Source organism: Phyllostomus discolor, chromosome 9, assembly GCF_004126475.2.
Source record: "Phyllostomus discolor isolate MPI-MPIP mPhyDis1 chromosome 9, mPhyDis1.pri.v3, whole genome shotgun sequence".
Taxonomy (NCBI): Eukaryota; Metazoa; Chordata; class Mammalia; order Chiroptera; family Phyllostomidae; genus Phyllostomus; species Phyllostomus discolor.
The window spans coordinates 22,043,459-22,062,810 of record NC_040911.2 but is presented as its reverse complement, the minus strand read 5'-3'; the positions used below and the strand labels follow the sequence as shown (position 1 = coordinate 22,062,810).

Below are 19,352 nucleotides of genomic sequence, written 5' to 3'. Positions count from 1 at the left end.
GGGGTCAAAAGAGTTGAGTTCTAGATGTGACTCTGCCGCTACCCTATGCGCGCATTTGGCAAGTCCTTCAACTCTCAGGGCCTGAGTTTCTCCATCTTTCAGATAAGGTGAAGACTACTTCTTATTTATTCTGTTTTCTTGGTACTCAGAGGGTTCTTGGATAATATTGGGTATAAAGCCCCACTATATAGATATAAATATAGCATTTGCTTTATATATCTATAAGCACTATTATAATTATATTAATTATATAATTATATTTAATTATATTAATTTAAAGGTGTACGTGCATAAATGAGAGGGTTAGTCTAGATGGGTTAGCTTTCTTCTGAATACAACGCTCAGGGGGTGGACAGTGCAGTGCCATCAGCCCTGTCTTCTTAATAGTGAGTGGCAGAACTCTTCACTCTTCCTGCCCAGGTTGTTAAACACAATGTCATAGAGTTAGATCAAACTTCACGCAACCTCTGTAAATTACCTCTATGACCAAGCACAAGTTGTTCCCTTGGGCCTCAGTTTTTCTATCTGTAAAATGGTGACACCCAATCAGATTGTGGAGAGGACTGAATATAAGCGAGAAAACCATGTAGCCCGTAACGGATGAGTCATAAATGTTCACATCATTCTTGTTTCCCTCCACAGTAACTAGTACAGGCCCCATGTATAATACATACTAAATGACTTGTTGATTGATTAGTTGTAGTTTGCAATTTTCAATTTTGTGGGAATTTCTGCTCCAGTAAAGTTGCAAATCCTATCAAAATTTCCTACTCACCAAAATATGTCTTAGTAAAAGATGGATTTAAAAAAAATCCTCTAATTTCTCAGTAAGCATAGAAAATGTTGAAGATTATGTTCATTTAAAAGTTAAGGTCCTGGTAAATTGAGCTTCTCATTCATGCTCAAGGCTGAATTGAAACAGACTCAGAACTGGAAACAGTTGATAGCTTGATACACACATCTTCCTCAGTTTCTACAGAACAGCAGAATTCCCCTTGAAATCCCTTCACACAAACCACTGTAATTGACTTGTATGATCCTTTCACATAAGCCACTGAAACCATGGGAAGGAAAGCAAATTGTGCTTCTATTGATCCAGATCTTCGGCAACACAAAAAATGGCCTTTTTAATTCTCAAAAATATTTTAGTTCATTTGAAAGCAAACAGTTTAACCTTCAAGAGAAGGTTAATATTGAGAACCAGTGCTTGAACATTTATGTACTGCTAACACCAGATGAATCATAGGGACAAAGCCCAAGGGTAAGACGTGCTTCCGTCACTCTGGTTCCAAACATTTAGCCTTAAGAACATCATTTTCTAAGCCTAGAATCGTAGTATGAGTTACATTCTTTCTGAAAGTAATAGCCAAGTATGTTATTGATAAAGTCAGTACAACAGAATTTATTTAGTCTCTTTTACTCTATCATCTCTGAGTTGAACTGGCTGCTCCTGTGTATCACACTGGAAAAGTTTTGCCTAAATATTTAATTATGCAAATTTTTTGTACCGAGTGGAGGTGAGAGCAAACCAGGTCACTCCGCTGACAATTTTGGTATGTCAAAAATTTCTAGTTATTTGAGAAGTGACAATGACGCGTCAGTGCAAACAATACATGGAGGAAATCAAAATAGGAGATACGATACCATCGCCAGGAATAAGTACACTGCTATCCCACATCTCTTCTCTCCAGGTTTCGTTTCCATGGAATACACGCGAAAACCTCGTCACTCTATTCCCACATCATCCAACCTCCTGATTAAAACGAGGAAATACCAGCGAGCAATCAAAGGTAATACATGGGCACCTGATGGGGCCCTTTGGGCATCTCTCTGACCTCACAAGCTGCTGGAGGCATTTCTGCTGATGAGTCACCTGCCTTTTCCTTAGATCTGTTTCTTTCTCTTTTTCATATTTTATTCTCATATGGTTTCTTGCTTCCTCATTTTGTCTGGCTGACTAGGTTTTATCAAAGCATAGTTTTATTTTATATGAAATATTTTCTCTTTAACCTTCCTCCTTCTCTCCCTCCTTAAACCTCATCTATTTTGCTTCTTTCCTCTTCAAGTCATTACATTAATTTTTTAAAAATTTCTAATTCATACATATCTGTGAAATTTTTCACTTTACCTTTCCTTCCTAGGACAGGTGACTAAGTTTTCTCACTTTGATATACATAGTGATTGACCACATCCATATTTACCTATTTCTTTTCTTCTTATAGGAAATCCTTTAGGGAAGGAATATTCAACTTATGTCTCTTGCTACTTTTCTAACTTCTTTGCTGTCTGCTAAAGTTTCACTCTTTTTTTCCCTTCCTTTACCGATCAACTTTTCTTATGACTATGAACCCACTTCATATCAGCTTTTTTGGGGGGGTGGGGAGGTTTATACCAATAGTGCTGACCTCAACTTTGAATCTTTTTGCCAAGCCCTAAAACTATTGAATTTTTTAAAAAACTTTTTGTCCATGCTAACTCTAATATTTATTATGCCTTTTGGCATCCCCAAAGATGTATTTCCCATGGGATATTTTAAATTAATATACAAAGTTATGCTTGCCTATTTATGTTTTAATGATAGCCATAGCCCCAAGATACCCAGCATTTAATCAGCCTCAAATACTACAGATCTATTTCTCTAGCTTGTTCTATTTGGCCTTTCAAGCCCCTCAAGAAACGGAACCACTGACAACTTCTGCTTTTTATGCAGCATAACCAGTTTTCCACTCTACCTGCATTAGCACATCATATTCTTTATTTACTCTTGTAGTTTTCTCTTTTAATCCAGTTAACCACAACAATTGGCTCCATCACCCTGCACAGCTCCCCCAATGAATAGCATTCCTTAAACAGCTGTCACTTTCAAAACCCAACTCTCCATTAAAAAGCCCACACATGCTTTGTCAGATCACAGGCAAGGAATGGGAGACAGGAAGCCCCTAATCAACGAAACAAACACAGCAATCATCTCTGATAATCCTGCATATGTGTCTGTGTTTGTATATGTGCATGTCACTGAATATTCATAGCACGTTATATGAATATTTTTGAGAACAGGAGCATATCTTCACATACCATAATTATTTCATAAATGCCATGCATGCTATTTTTTAAAAAAAGACATATAGATTAAGATTAAAAAAATACCTAGCAAGAAATCAAAGGGAAAAAATGATCCTCTTAAAGTTCTAAATATCATCCTTGGTTGTCTCCCAAATCTCCTGACTCATCAGCATCTCGTAACAGTCCTTACGCTGCTCAGCATCCTGCTAGATACTTGGTGCTTAACTGCTGCAGCTAGGCTAGCCCCTGACAGCATCAGCATTATTACTGTTACTTTTTTTTCATTCTGTACAGTTGCCTCCACAGTGGTTCCTCTTTCCCCAGCATTTGGTATTAAAACTTACCGCTTTTACCAACTCCCCCTGCTCCCAGCATTACCACCTTGTACTCTCTGGACCCGCCTGATGCTGATGCGCTGCTGGGGGAGCAGCTGGCTTCGCTTTCTACCTCCATCTTACCGGAGGGACCGGAGTAGAATAAAGAAGGAAAAAGTCGCCTGTGTCAGGTGCTTGCTCAGATATTAAGCAGCCCTAAAACTGTGTCAAAAGAAAGGTTTAGTACGAGAGGTAAGAACCATCAGCGTCAGGCTGGCTGTTGGTCCTGTGCTCTGAGCGGGTCTCATAGCAACCACTTCAACTGCTTCCAATAAAAATCTGGCTTTTACCTTCCCCCCTCCTTCCCGATCCTTCACTCTTTCACTCTGCCGCTATTGCTCCTGTTCTCTGTGCGAGCGTCTCTCTCCCTGTGGCTTGCTCCGTCTCTTTCACTGTTTGCTTGTTTGTTTGTTTGTTTTTTCTCCTTCCCTCCTGTTTCTCCATTTCCCTTCCTCACTCTTTGTCTCTGTCCCTTCTCCTTCCTTGCCCCCTGCACAGTCCCAGCTGTTTGAAGCACACAAACTTGGCTACCTTCCAATCTGGGCTGCTACAGGGGAGTGAATCTGAGACTTAGTAGAAGATTCTGTGTCTCCCAGGCGGATGATTTCTGTAGCTACAGCTGCAAAGTCACTATTTTCTTCTAATCAGAGTCAGTGAATTAAGAAAGATGTCTGTTGCTTATCGTCTTGCTTTTCATCACCATCTCCTTCCACAGTTCTTATTCTGGGAAAAGAGTTGGTACCAATTTAGAAGAAAAAACAAACAAACAAACAAACAGTAACTCATAGCTCTTCAGAACTGGTCTTTACTGTGTTGAAATAATAGCTGTCATGTTTGGACATGGGTCATCCTTGTTTACACTAGGTTATTAGGGACAACCTAGAACACAAGGATCCTGTCAAGCATGAAAGAGATACTTAAATATTTTTTGCTGAAAGTTATGGTAGCACTTAAAATCATAGATGATTATTTTTCAAATGTCCAACTCCTATCTCTTCTTTGAATTCATTTAAAGCCTGGTGGTCTTTGCTTTTCTCTGGAAAGCTTCTAAACTATAAATGTCTTATAATGCTTTCAGTAATCCCTAATTGTCATCATCAGACCTGCACTTCAAACAAGGTGATGATAATGTTCTTTATATTTATTGTCTATTTTTTAATCGTGAAATTGGATTATGATTAGATGCAATCAAGTGTTTGATATGCAAACACTTTTCTTTCTATTAGATTTTAGATCCTTCAAGAAAGAAACTACATTTGATCAGTTCCTTATGACTGTAGTATATGACCAAGTGTTCTGTACAGAGTAGGTGCTTAATATACTGCTGGTAATCAGAGAAGTGGCATATAGTCATAGTCAATAGCCCAAGCTCTGGGGCCTGATTGCTTGTGTTTAAATCTGGTCTCAGCCATGTACTAGCTGTGTGACTTTGGGTAAATTACTTAACCTCTCTGTGCTTCAGTTTCTTCATGTATAGGATGGTTTATTAAAGCCCTATTTTTTAAACTTGTTGAGTTTAATGCTTGTACACTACTTAAAATTGTGTCTGGCAAACTGTAAGCAGCATGTAAGTGTATGCTTATTTTATTTTATTTAATGGTGCTCCTAGTGCACTGTATATAAGCACTCATCAGAAGACATCATCTCTTCCTGTGATTATCAGCATCTGGGTATCTTCTTTGCTAATGTATCTGTTCATGTCTTTTGCCTATTTTTATACCAAGATGTTTGATTTTGTATTAATGAGTTTTGAGGGTACTTTACATTCTCTGGATGTAAGCTTTTTATCAGATATATGTTCTGAAAATATTTTCCCACAGTCTGTGGTTTTTTTTTCACAATATCTTTCAAAAGAGCAGTTGTTTTACATTTTGATGAAGTCCAATTTGTATTTTTTTCTTTTATGGATGATTTATCAGGTTTAAAATGACATCTTTTTCAATGATTTTATTCCCAATTCTCTTTTCATCTTTTTTACCTCTTTATTGCAATTTTGCTCTTTGGTATAGCTCCATTCATCACCTTCCTGTGAGTAACCGCCAAGTGTGTCAACTGCAGACCCAATTTTCACCCTGAACTTCAAAACTGAATCTGTCTCCTAAACTCTCCTATCAAGAACCCTGTGTATATCTCAACCTCAGTATGTCCAAAAATACATCATTCTGATTCTCAATAATAAAGTCAACACTCTGTCTTTATAGGGTGCATCATCTCCCTCAAAGTTCTAGCTTTAGTTCAGTCTCTTCTGATACTTGACTTCCATGGCTGGAATAACTCCATAACTTATCCGTCCTGAATACAATCTTCCTGCTCTTTCCCACCTTTCCCACCACTCAATTCATCCTACACACTGATGTCCGGGAAATCCACCTAAAACGTCAACCTGACTGGCCTTGTTGTTCACATATTCATAAATCACATGCAGAAATAATGCAATCCAATAGCTTAGAATGGGACACCAGGACGCAAAGCATGCCCTCGCTCAACAGAGCAGAGCCAGGCAAAATGGACAACTTGCCCATCCTCCAACAAAACTGTCATTTCCATAACTGGATCTCACAAAGAACTGCAGCTATGTTCTAATTACCTTGTAATGGACTCACTGGAACTTCATTCCATAATGAAAAGAGATATGCAAACAACAGCATTTAGCTTCAAGGTCTTTCTGGGTTTTGTTTCCACTTCTGGTGCAGACATTGTTATGTCATTGAGCAAAACACTTACCCCTCAAAGCCACCCGTCCCACCATCTGTTACTCTGTTTTCCCTGTCAGCCGTCTAATTTGGTGGTAACGCACAGGTATTGTCGTGCCAGCTGTGTCCTTTGTGCCTCTTTCTTCTGGGACAGATATTGTAATATTAAGAGAGAGGAGTACACAAAAATGTCCTATAATGGTAAGTATGATGATGACTTATCAAATATGGTTGCTGTGAGAGGAAGATTTAACTATTGAATTGCCTTTCTTCTCGAGAGCTAATGGATCTGTCCACATTCCTCAAATGCATAGCAGTGAGACTTTTTCCCACTTACATGAAAAACTTGACCTAGAGGAAAGCTTTCCTAACAAGCAGCTCTCTTTGTCTACCTCTTCTTTGACATTCTAAGGAATTCTACTCTCAATCCCATTCTCCTGGGTTACTAATGCTACTGATTTTCAGTTTCAGTTAGTGAACTTCGTCAACTTACATTCTTTGTGCCTTGACCAATGCACCTAAGAGTCTGAGGAGAGAGAAAAAGGGAGGGAAGGGAGAGGGAGAGAGAGAAAGAGGGAGAGAGAAAACTTTCAAATGTATAAACACTGATTGAAATGGAATCTTTAGTGACCAAAATTGTTACATGGCAGATTGATTTGGTCTCTGGAAAACTGTTAAATGATTGACATGTGGGAGGTTCAATATGGCGGCACAGCAACTGGCTGAACTTTCCCCCCACCCACGAGCCAACTCAGATGCACAGGTGGGCAGAGGAATTACTCCTGCTGGCAACTGAGGGTTGAATAAGCAGCTCCTGAACAACAAACAAGAGAAAGAGAGCTAGTGATGAGGCCTGGAGGCGGCAGGAGCCCTGCAGGAGCTGCTGAAAGCTCCTGGGGAGGATCCATTGAGTGCCATTGTGTACGTTATCCTCTGCTAGCTTAGGGCAAACAAGAGCTCCATTAGGACTTCTGCCTACCTGCAAGACCCCCATGGTGCTTTCCCAGCTACAGTCCCTGGAGCCTTTTGCCTTTGCCCAAACAATAGGGTGTCACTACAGGCGCCCATGCTTGGCCTCCTGGTCAAGCTTCTCCAGCCACAGGGTGGGTGCCCCTGAACCTCCTTGCCCCCACCTCCAGTGCATGCTCAGCTCCCTGTGGCTTCCCAAACTACGCAGCACACAAGGTGTACACACAGATGTGTTCTATATAGCAGGGGTTCCCAACCCCTGGCCGCGGTCCATGGTCTGTTAGGAGCTGGGAGGCCCAGCAGGAGGTGAGCGGGCCACTTTCCAGTACGACAAATAAAAGAAAGACTGTATACACAAGGCTGGAGAGTCAGGGGAGCCCTCTGGAGACCATGGGGATTACCCGGGTGTGAGGAGGTACCTGCCATCCTTTATGTCCCCCACCACCTCCACGGAGCCAGGATACAAGTGCTATGCCTACCTGCAAGGTCCCCGCGGCACATTCCAGAATACAACACCTAAGCCCGTTTCAGCCCGAACTCGAGCAGGCAGAATCAATAAGGCATCACTGCAGGCATCCGGCCTCCCCACCTGGAGCTCTGCAGGCCAGTGCCCCATGCCCTGGGCACTCACTGAGCTCCTACCAGCTTGCCCAGTCCACATGGCACATACAGCTTATGCAGAGGCTACTTCTACATAAGGGCACTTTTCCAAGACTGGGATAACTGGTTTGTCTAATTCACATAAATAAACATAGACAATCAAACAAAGTGAAGCTTGCATTTGTTTCCTCTAACCTCCCTTCACAGTCACCGATCTGTTTGCATGTCACTTGATTCCCTTTGAGGGCTCATCTCCATCCAATGAAGAACCCAGGTGTGTGCACAGAACCACAACATACCGAGCAGAATGCAAGTCCTCCTTAGAGGACAAAAGGGGAAACTAATTCAACAATCAATTCCTTCAAATCAGTGTATCAATTCTATTAATATGGATATCTATCTAAACTACTTTAGAAATGGCTAAGAGAGAAGTTTGCCACGTCCAGAGTTTTTTTCTTACCCCTCCAGTCACTGATAGGCAGGGCTCCTGACACCTTTGTCAGCAAAGCCACTCTTCTCTTAATTGGAGCATTTATTACATTTATTAAAATAATTTGTTTACATTCCAGTTCATCTTCCTACAAAATGGTGAACCTGCCGTATTCATCTTTATCTCCCCAGAGTTGAGCATAGTGCCTAGGTGACTAAATGGGGGAATTAATTATACCAAGCAAGTAACTGTCTATAGCTACTATTAATGAAATTAACCTTGCAAAAGTTATTATTTACTATTCATACACTAATTAAAAGATAAATCAAGGAGGGAGGAGATAGCAATGTTGTTGATAACCTTTGAGTAAATTAATAATTAGAGTGCGTGTTCTCACCATGAGATGTAAGAGCATTGTCAACCAGGAGATAGCACAGCTGCTCAAGACAAAAAATAAACTGGAAACTTCAAGGCCAAGGGATAAACAGAAAAGAGCTTATTTTGCAAGTGGGAGGCAGAGTTCTATCTGCAGAGCCAGCCTCTCTATCACAGACCTCCTCACAAACACATACAGAACAATGAACAGTAGGTGGTGATACTCCTGGTTGTGGAAGGGTTCAACTTTCTTCCAGAAGACACATTAAGACTGACATACTTGGAAAGATAGATCTTACGTGTGATCTAAATAACTGGCATCTATTCATTTATTCATTCAACAAGGATTCATTCATTAAATATGGATTTGATTGTTCATTCTCAAATTCATTTATTCAACTGTGGTACAGTTTTAAAAAAGAAAAACACATTATAGTCCATGAGTTCAAAGTGATTATACCAATGTGTGAAAGAATGGCACTTGCATACCAGGCTCTAAAATAAGCCAGAATGTGGCAGGCAATTGAATAGATAAGTGTGTAGAGTCTGCCCTGACCTGTGTATCTCAGTTGGTTTACTATTATCCTGCAAAGCAAAAACCCACCGGTTTGATTCCCCATCGGGGCACATGCTTGGATCGAGATTGGGGCATTTGCGAGAGGCAACTGATAGATGTCTCTCTCACACATCAATCTCTTTCTCCCACCCATCCCCTCTCTAAAAATAAAACAAATAAAATCTTTTTTAAAAAATGAGCAGAGTCTGATAGAAACATGGGGGAAAAGATTAATTTCAAATAGGAAGACAAGGTAAGATGTCAAGAAAGGGGAAGTACTTTGTACTAGATTTAAAGTAAGACTTCAAATTGAAGAGATTACAAAAACTATGGGTTTTCAAAGTTTACAGATTAGATGTTTGGCCAATTGCAAGTTAGTAATATATGGATAATGCATAAGAACATAGAACACAGTGCAAACTATATCTAGAACATCTATATGGATTATGAATGAATTACAGAAAACTATAAATTACTGCACACAGGGTTTGGATTTCTTTTGAGTTTTTTAAAATTTTTACCTTCATCTTTAAGCAAAAAAAAATAGTGATGCCCACTGGTAACATTGCTCATGATGCAGAATCAAGAAAGTGTGGGCAGAGTTGAAGTAAAGGGGGGGAGATATAAATAATGAGTCAAATATCAATTACATTAAGTTTGAGGCACTTTTGGAATATCTGGTTAGTTATACAGGGAAAACAGTTTCAAATGATAGCACTGGCTTTCAGGGGAGAGATAGAAGCTTGCAGATAGGGATTATGGGTTAGGAAATCTTCAGTTTATTAGCAGTAAATAAAAACACAGCAAGAGATAAGATTCTCTATGCAGTGCTTGCTAGAAAGAGAGAATAAAAATACTTCTATAAATGGGTTATAATTGATCAAGATAATATTTGTTGAGATTGATAAGAATTTTATGCATTTTATTATTCAATTGGCATAATAGTTCTATGATGCCTATGTCTATATTATTAAGAGGATAAAGAAGAAATATACAGAGACCTAGGAAAGCCACCAGGAGAAGAATATCCAAGCAGGAAGAGCTTTCTGGGGCAAGAGTTGGTCCATCCTACCAAAGGACTCATATGGATGATGTAAAAATAGAAGTGACGAAGTGACGGTGATATATCATTCTATTTGAGAACTGGGAGTTCATTCATGATGGAGCAATCACAGTAGAAAACTGAGAAGGCAAATCAGATAGTAAAATATGAAGGAATGAGCAGGAGCTGAGGAGCACAGACATGTGTTTTTATTTTCATAAACTTGGTAGTGACGAAGCAATGTGTGATAAGATCACTTATTGTCCTTGTTGAAGACAGGACCTGAAGCGGTTATAGAATTCATAGAAAACTAGTTTTAAGGTATAGTGGGCACAATATTTGTATATAGTAATTAATGTTCTTCCAATTACACATTTTTGAAAATAGCTTGTCAAAGAGCCTATAGCTATAGAGCAGGAAATACTAAGACTTGATCTTAATTTTGACAATAAATATTTAATAATTGCTCATCTTTATTTTTAAAATATATACTTTTTCTCTATTTTTGTAAAGTTTTTAAAATATGTTTTATCACAGGTCTAAGATAGATCTTGACATCTGTGTGTAAGTTATATTGCTTGGTATTGCTTTCAGCTAAAAACTTTCTCTTTTTATAACCTATTATAAACTTTCCCTCACTTAGCTCCAGACAATCATTCTTGTCCCATTATCTTTTGTGACTGTAAATAATTTGCTTTGTTTATTTTGTTACCTTGACGATATTTATGGATCATGTCATGGACAGCCTCCCTTGGAGACCTCTCTTTTGTAGACTGTGTAAATTTAGTTCCTTATGTCTAACCTCCTATGTCTTGCTCTCTAATCCGGGGATATATTTTGTTGACCTTCTGAATTTTTTCCTCAACTCACCTCTATACTTTGTCAGTATTACAAAGAGAAATTATGGGGGAAAATTAAAGGTTCCAAGTGGTATCTAGCAAAAACACCAAAATGTAGTTTCTCCAACATTGCAGCTGAGATGCTTACACAGATGCAGAAAACAAAGAGGAAAGCACACACACTGCAGACAAAGCCTAGGAACACTAAGGCAGGTGGAGAAAAAATATTGCTGATATTTCCAGATTCAGCTTGATAAAGTCCACCAACCTGCTGTCCCCCAAAATTAATGAGAATTGTGAAACAAACACTCTCTATATCCTCCCCCTGGCTTAGAGATGAGGGTTTACACCAAACATGAAATGAGACATTCATTATTCCACTTTGCAAATATTGATTGTGAGACTGTGAAAAGACTGCTTAATCTATTCATAAATGCAACTTATAGAAAATGGCAGTATGTCAGGTATATCAGAGGGGCAGAGGATAGCTGCATATTACAAAATAGAAGGGCAATCTCAGTGAAACTGCAGAAATGAATAGTCCTACAGGGAAAATGTGGTAAATATTGTGAACCGTGTGAGCACTTCTGTTCAGGAAGCTAAGAGTGAGGACCAAGCAGTCTGCTGCAATGGGATGAGACAGATCCACCCATTTGAGAGTCAGTAACCAGAAGGGGAGTTTGTGAACAGTACTGTGACACAGGAACATAAATGGTATGATGACAGAGAAAAAAATCAAACTCTGAAAATCTTAAAAATCTGTATGTTTTGACCCAAAAGAAAATTTACATATTCTTAAGAATATGCTAGAGTATTCCCTTTATTAAAAAAAATATAAAGCTATATAAAAAGAAGGTTCTCAAATCAAAGTAGAGTAGTGGGAGATACAACATAACAACCATAAAGTAATGCATGTTACTTTACTACCAGGTACCAGAACTGTGGGTACACAGTGGGTCTTCATTAAATATCAGCTCCTATGTGCGATTACAACAGATTGATAACAAATAATAATAGGGGGTACTATTGAAAAGTGCAAAGAAACTTCTATTTCAATAATGTAGCTTACACCCAAATTGGAGATGCTAAAATCAGATTCAATGTCATTAAAACATAAATCAGTGGAAGAAAAAGTTAAAAACTTTTCCTAGGATGCAAAGAAAAAGAAAGTTGATGACAATGATGAGATAAATGATAGAGCTAGAGAACACTGGGCTTTCTTCACCCATCTGAATTTTCTTCTCCCTGTTCCTCTTAGCAGAGTGGAGGGTGAGCTCACTGGGTGAAGCACTGGGTGTGATGCAAAGCACCAGCAAAAACTGTGGTAGCAGGTATCACGCAAGCAGGAAATACAAGTTTTTTTTCCACTTAAGTACTATGCGTGTTCCTTACTTAAAAAAAAAATATAGGAACAGCCTCTTGGAAAAAAAATTTAAAAAATAGAGCAAAGAAAAGGGAGGGAAGCCCTGGCTGGTGCCGCTCAGTGGATTGAGCACGGACTGCGAACCAAAGTGTCGCAGGTTCGATTCCCAGCCAGGGTACATGCCTGGGTTGCAGGCCATGACCCCCAGCAACCGCACATTGATGTTTCTTTCTCTCTCTCTCTCTTTCTCCCTCCCTTCCCTCTTTAAAAATAAATAAATAAAATCTTTAAAAAAAAAGAAAAGGGAGGGAGTCCAATGACTCACCAGGGATGTGGAAACAAAGGACTCTCAGCAAAAACAAAAGAACCCAAAGACACTGGGGGTTTGTGTGGAGGGGGTATCTGGTCAGGAGAAATTTCTTGAACTGGCGAATCCTGTTTCATTAAATGACTTCAAGTGTTATATGGGAGACATTTCTTCCAGGAGCCTGAAGAGGATCTGATTTCTGGAAAATATGTTATTTATATAAATCCAAATAATTAATTCATATGTCAGGATTTGAGCCCACATGAGAGATATTATTTTGTTACTGAGCATAATTCATTAAGATGCCTCAGAGTGTGTCGATCTAAATAAAGATGGATGACCAGCCAGAAAGTTAAACCGTGAAATGGAAGTTAGTGGAGAGAGTTCCCAGGGCCTCAGCCCTAGCACCTTAGGAGACCAGAGTGAGGGGACGAGCTCTAGGAGCCATCGGGGCCCACTACTGCCTTAGTAAGCACTTGGGTCGTGTTCTTTCTTTGCCCACTGAGCAGAATTCTGGATTTAAATGTGCTCTTCCAGGAAGATAATCTGAATCCTGAACTCTGACAGAAAGACTTGGTCAGTCACCTCGACCTCTGTCCCTATCCTGGCGACACCCTCCCCCACATCCCAGGTTTGCATTCCTTGAATTTCAGCTTCCTACTTGGAGATGGGAGCTGGAGTGAAGGAATTCAGCGGTTCCCCATTGTGATCATTGCATACTTGATTTATATGTAGATGAAGTCTTTCTCTTACCATCTCCTACTTAGTTCTGCCTTCAGAAGTGAGATGGAACAGTTCAGCCCCACTTTGATGAGAAGTCCCTTTGCATCCTTCAGCACAATTGCTTCATTGTCTTTAGTTCTTCTTTTGAGATACAACATCACTAGTTTCCAAAACAGCGTTGTGACATGGATTAAGGTTTTTCAGTGTCCTAGTTACTCCCACATAAGACTCCTGTTCTAAATTCTTCCTGTTGCTATAGCTTAGAAAATTCATAGTAACTCTCTATCATCCAGATAACTAATCTAAACATGGCCCTCCCTACAGTAAGACTGAAGAAAATGATAAAAGGCACCTGTGATCCTATTATCCAACAGCCATCCCACATTGTTCTACACCCCGAATCCCAGCTGAAGTAATTCTTGGATTTAATTGCTGTTTTTACATATGTATGGAAACAGCCTCCCTTTGTTTTTTTCCAAAAGTGGTTTTGTGCTTGGATGCAAAAATGCCTCAGCCAACTTCCTGGACAGCAGGAGCCATGAAATATTCACTACCTGGGCTTTCTTCCTTGTTTGCTTACTAGACGCTTAGTTGCACTGAATAAACACCCCAAAATAGACCAGGAATGTGAAGTGTAATGGAATTTGGTGGATAATCTCAATGGGATAAAATACTGACAACTGTAATGAGATAATGTGGACTTAATGTTAGACAAATTAAAAATTAAGACAAAATCCTTATTGAGATTGGTGGCTATTGATTCATTGTGAATCTAAGTACACACATTATGCCTCTTAAAGCATCAAAAATGCTGCTGAGATGTTACTGGTTTTGCAGAACAGATCGGGATATGCGAAGGAAAGAATTGCTCTTCACCAAGAATTACTGCCTTCAGTCCTCTTCAGGCTCTGAATGGAATGAGGTTGGCAAAGGACGGAGGCAGATATATCATTAGGTATTTGTTAAGTGCTTCAAGTAGAGGGTAAGTTTCCCAACCTGAAACCCAGCTGGGCTTTCTCGATACAATATTAGATTTTCAGACAAGAATAGGATAAGTGGAAAATAAATTATCTAAGTCATTTTTAGCCATGAACAAGTGTAACAGAAATCGTCTTACAAACCACTTTGAAGATACTACAACTTAAAAAAAAAAAGACTCAGAGCTTCTGGGCTGTTAAGAGTTTGTCCCAGCAAAATGTGCCACCTAATTAGGGACCCATGCAGATGGTCCTGCTGAGTCTGCTTGAATCCCTTCAGTGACAGACAGCAACCCCCCCCCCCCACCCCGCTTCAGCAGGATCCAAGGAGCCAGTGAGGCTCAATTAGGGACCTAGCACGAAAGACATGATTTAATTCTTAGCTTTGCCATTTACTTCAAGGGTGGAGCACAGTGCTTTAGAATTTCAATTACACAAAATAAAAACAGCTCTGATACGGTGGCTCAGTTGGTCGGGCAGCATCCCGCAAAGTGAGGGTTTGCGAGTTTGATTCCTAGTCAGGGCAAATGCCCCAGTTGCGGGTTTGGTCTTGGTCAGGGTTCTCTCTCACATCGATGTTGCTTCTTTCTCCCTCCCTTCCCACTCCCCCCAAATACATAAATAAATAAATAAATCTTAAAAGGAAAACAGAAGAATAAACCAGAAAAAAATATGTAAAATAGGAATAACATCTACCACAGACAATAAAAATATAGCTGGATTTTGTTTATTATAAAATGTAAAAGAAATATATGGTATATGGTTCTTTCATTACTATTCTTTTTGAAGATTAATATTAGTAATGAAAGAACCATATACCTTAAGTATAATTGGTTTCTTTGTAGTTTCTTCCCATTTGCTTTAGTTTTACTGTGAGCAGCAATGGGGAGCAAATACAATCCTTCTCAAAAATAGCTCTTCACATGTTTGGAGGTAGTTCTTTGTGTCCAGTATAGATTTATTTTTTGCAGGCAAGTTCATTAAGTTGCTACCAGGGTTCCTCTTCTGAGACACACTGACCTTTACTCTGTTATATTCCTCTGTGTGTATCATACCTGTTTTCTCAGTGTTTTTCAAACAAGTGTGGGTTAGAAGAGAGCATAACACTCCCAGTATCACTGAGTGCTTCTGAATACAGCAAAATGATTCAGAACCAGGATGGCTTAGTTACCTGTGCCTTTGTTAAAATAATGTTTTGTTTGATTTTTGCATATGGGGGTCCATTCAGACCCTCCTTTTACTGTTTATTTTGTAACTTATTTACTTCATTGAATGTATGGTCGAACTTTTAAGAGTGGAAATTACTCCTTTGAAATCCTAATAGTTCTTGGCATAGTTCTGGGCCCAGAGTAGGTCCTCAAAGAGATTATATGTTAAACTGAGTCCAATTAAACTGTACTTGAAACTTCAACAGATAGAAGCTTAACTAATGTCCCAGCAGCCTCTGAGAATCTTTATTTGAATATTCTTCTCACACAGGTAAGAAAATTATAATCACAGGGAAGAAAAAAATGAGTCTGGCAAAGATCACCTGCCTCCAGTACAGTTAACCTGTCTTCAATAAAAGCCTGCATTGTGAGGATTCAGTGTCCACACACAATAACACTCCCACTACATCACGTGGAGGCTTAGGACAGGCGAGCCTCTTTAAGAAAATGTGTACGCTTCCATCAGAATCTGCTAATGTAACAAATGATTATTCCCTGCAAAACGTCCACTTTGCAAAGAGTCCCTTAACAGCAATCCAGTCTCCGAGTACCTTTACTAGTTTCCAGATCATTAACCATTTGAGTGAGAGGCGGACTGTGGGGAATGGGGATTAGGGGAAGTGAAACTTAAAGCTAAAGGGTTCAGAGCCACTTCTAATTGAAGGTCAAGCAGGAAAATATCGAGCATCTGGCAATGAAGATTTAAGTCAGAAGCAAGCAAGGGCTTCAGTTGTGTCTTCCCAGCGCATCGCAGGAGGCAGAGATTGAGTGCGGGGAGGTGCCCCGGGCACCTTCCCACTGTGCAGGGCCACTGCTCAAAAGTTACCGCGGACAGAGTGTCTGGCGCCCTCAAACTGCCTGTCTGTCTGTATCCTGGCCCATCCTTTCCACCAAAGAAATTTCCTTTGCGCTCTGGGTGTGTGTGTATGTGTGTGTGTGTGCGTGTGAATTAAAGCTTTCATTCTCACAATGTTTTTTTTTCCTTCTTCCCTTTTTAAATTTCCCTCTCAGCATTCCTGAGCCAATGTATTTCAAAGGGTGAGGATTTTCTTTTCTTCTCTTAAAGCTATTTTAGGAAAATAACCAACTCAGTGGTAGCAGAAATTTTGACATTTTTATTAGATCAGGGGAGCATTTTTTAAAAGCTTGAAAACTTTCTTGTCCCATTGCTTAAATTTGGAGGAAGCATCCCACAGAGGCGAGTGTGGTTAGGTCAGCTCTAATACATCCAAGAAATAACTCCGGCCGCCCTACGGTGCGCAGTGATGGGAAAGCCCCTAGGATTTCCACTTCAGTGCAGCCCAAGCTGCCTGGTGCAGCTGAGGGAACACGTGACTTTCTGAGGCAAAGGTCAGGCTGGATTCTCCGATTGTGATTTTGAGATTAATAAGCACCCTAGGGAGCTCCGCGGCGGAGGATTTTGGACCTATGAAAGTTTTCTTCAAGTGGGAAACCAGGACTCTCAGAGGAAGGCATCTCCACTCCAAGCTGTCTGTATAAGAGAAAGGCCTGTCACTTCCAGTTGATGACGCGCTGCTTTGGGGGAAGAATCCGCACTAGAAAGTGTTTACATTTTCAGTTTAAAACACTCGATTTTACAAAATGACCAAAATCTGCATGCTGCTCTCTCCAGGTCTGTACTTACAAAAAGAAAAAAAAATCCACCCTACATGTAAAGTGGCCAAATTGGAGGGGTTTTGGGGGGGGGTCATTTTTCCTCCGTAAATGAAAATACCAGTTCCTTAAAAAATAACTAAAATTATACTTGTGCATGGTTTATAGATCCTAATAATCCCAGAAGGCCTAGAGTAGAAATCAAAACTTAAAAATATGCATTTCGAAGAGGACTTAGGGAATCAACAACACTAGCTGTGGCTTTTTTTTTCCGTGAAGCTGTTTATGAAGGGACCTGTCAATCAGTCAGGACAAGGTCCACCTCACCCCTCACAGGAGCATATGCCACAGCTGACTGGTCTGATATGAATTTAAATGCTTCATTAGCATTTGTAAGTAACTGGTGGATGAAATATGCACTTTAATTTGAATGAAAAGTAAGACATCTTGAATGGAAAATAACATTTTACTGTGATGTACACAGTATGGCAAGTCTTGATTACTAATTTGCAGATGGAAAATAGTTCAGGTATTTTTTTCCTGATTTTATTTAAAAATAATCTCTTAAAGACACTTTTCAAGCACTTTTGAATGTGCAGAGCACATTTTTCAGTGATATTGCCTTAGATAGCAACCTGTGTCTGGTCACTATCAACTGGTATATCCAGGTGTGTGTGTACATGCTTGGTTTAGGGTATCTATTACCTGCAATTACATAAGAATTGGGTATAACTGGGCCTTTCATATAAGGAGAGCATATGGTCACCTTTATGAGGAATTTGAGAATATTAGGAAGAGACCTACACCTTCAAATATCTGCTTCATGTGATATCTTGTGATTTATACACTTACAATGTATCTGAGCTGAGAGGGATTTTCAGGGATGGTCTATTTACATTCCCTCATTTTAAACATTAAAACCCTCAAATCTAGAGACTGAATGACTTGACCAACTTCATCATCTATCTTGTTAGCAGTAGGATTGAGAGGTTGAACCCAGTATCTTGATTTTCAGTCTTGTGATTACTAGACTGCTTTGCTTCTTCTTCCTAAAATCTACTTTTAAAATGTGACTTTTCCTAAAACAAGTTAGGTTCAGGCAGCAGCCCAGTTTTTTCTCCCTTTGATACGTTCCTAGATGTGGACTTGCTATCGCAGGCTGCCAGGGGCCAAGGATGGGTCGGAAATTGCAAGAAGCCCCACTTGGTGAAAAGACACCCAGACCAATTGAATTGCAGCTTCTAAGTACATTGTTGTAGAGCAACTGCAGCAATATTAAATCACACCACCATAGCTCTGTCAATAATGAGGATGCTCCGATGGTTCCCTTTCTTTTTTGATCACCCATTCCCCATGCCTGACTCTTCAATCCCTAGGGGGTAAAAATGCTAAAATGAACAAGAATGGCAAGGTCCAGAAGCCATTTCCATACACAGCCAGTTCTTGGGTGGAAGTGAGGTCCCTGCTCGCTGAAGGGTATTCCAGAGGGAGATGACATAGGCAGACCCGAGAAGCTTTGCATCTACCAGCTGTATAAGTGCTTACATTTTCCTCTTTTTCTGATAATGAAAACATCCCCAACTCCCATCTAATTTTATTAAGTGCATTATAATTGTGGTATTTAATACAAATACTTCTTTTGACATTTAATAAAAATATTATATGCCTCGTCAATGTAAATAGAACATGGACCAACTGATTTTTGATGGATCAGAAGTTGATTGATCAGAGACAGAATGATAACCTGGCTGACGAATGCACTGGATGTGTCCAGAGGGCAAAAGTCTAAAAAAAGCAAGGAGGACTGAGGAGCTGAGCTGGAAAATAGAAAAAGAAAAATACCAGAGGGGATTTAAATAAATTGGACAGGAGTGAGCTTTTGCCTCCATTAATATGCACCTCTCTAACCTTCTCATTTCGCCAAGGAGGAAACTCAGCAGGAAGGAGAAGTGATGGGGACCCACTGTGGGTATTACTAAAGGCGGGGGCGGGGTGGGGGGGAGAGCAAGGCTGCAAGTGTGCGTAATGTACATGGTTCCTGTTGCCAAGGAACTAGCCTACACAGGAAGACGACGGCACGAATAAATAACTCAAAGGAAAGTAAACTTCGCCAATGCTTGGAGGAGACCATTGACTTTGATGAAACAAAAAGTGTCCTCATGGGGGAAAATATATTTGACTAAGGACATGAACACCCAGAGAAACTAAAGGAGAGTTAG

The 19,352-nt window shown here is 39.8% G+C and overlaps 1 protein-coding gene across 1 annotated transcript in view; it reads right to left on the bottom strand.

The window, feature by feature from the left end:
* RIT2 (Ras like without CAAX 2) overlaps nucleotides 1-3,780 on the bottom strand; it is a 288,645-nt gene extending 284,865 nt beyond the window's left edge. Inside the window, exon 1 of the mRNA XM_028524669.2 lies at nucleotides 3,408-3,780. Within this exon, the coding sequence (XP_028380470.1) occupies nucleotides 3,408-3,516 (109 nt within the window). The 5' untranslated portion in view covers nucleotides 3,517-3,780. The remainder of the gene's footprint in view (nucleotides 1-3,407) is intronic.
* Nucleotides 3,781-19,352: the final 15,572 nt, after the last annotated feature.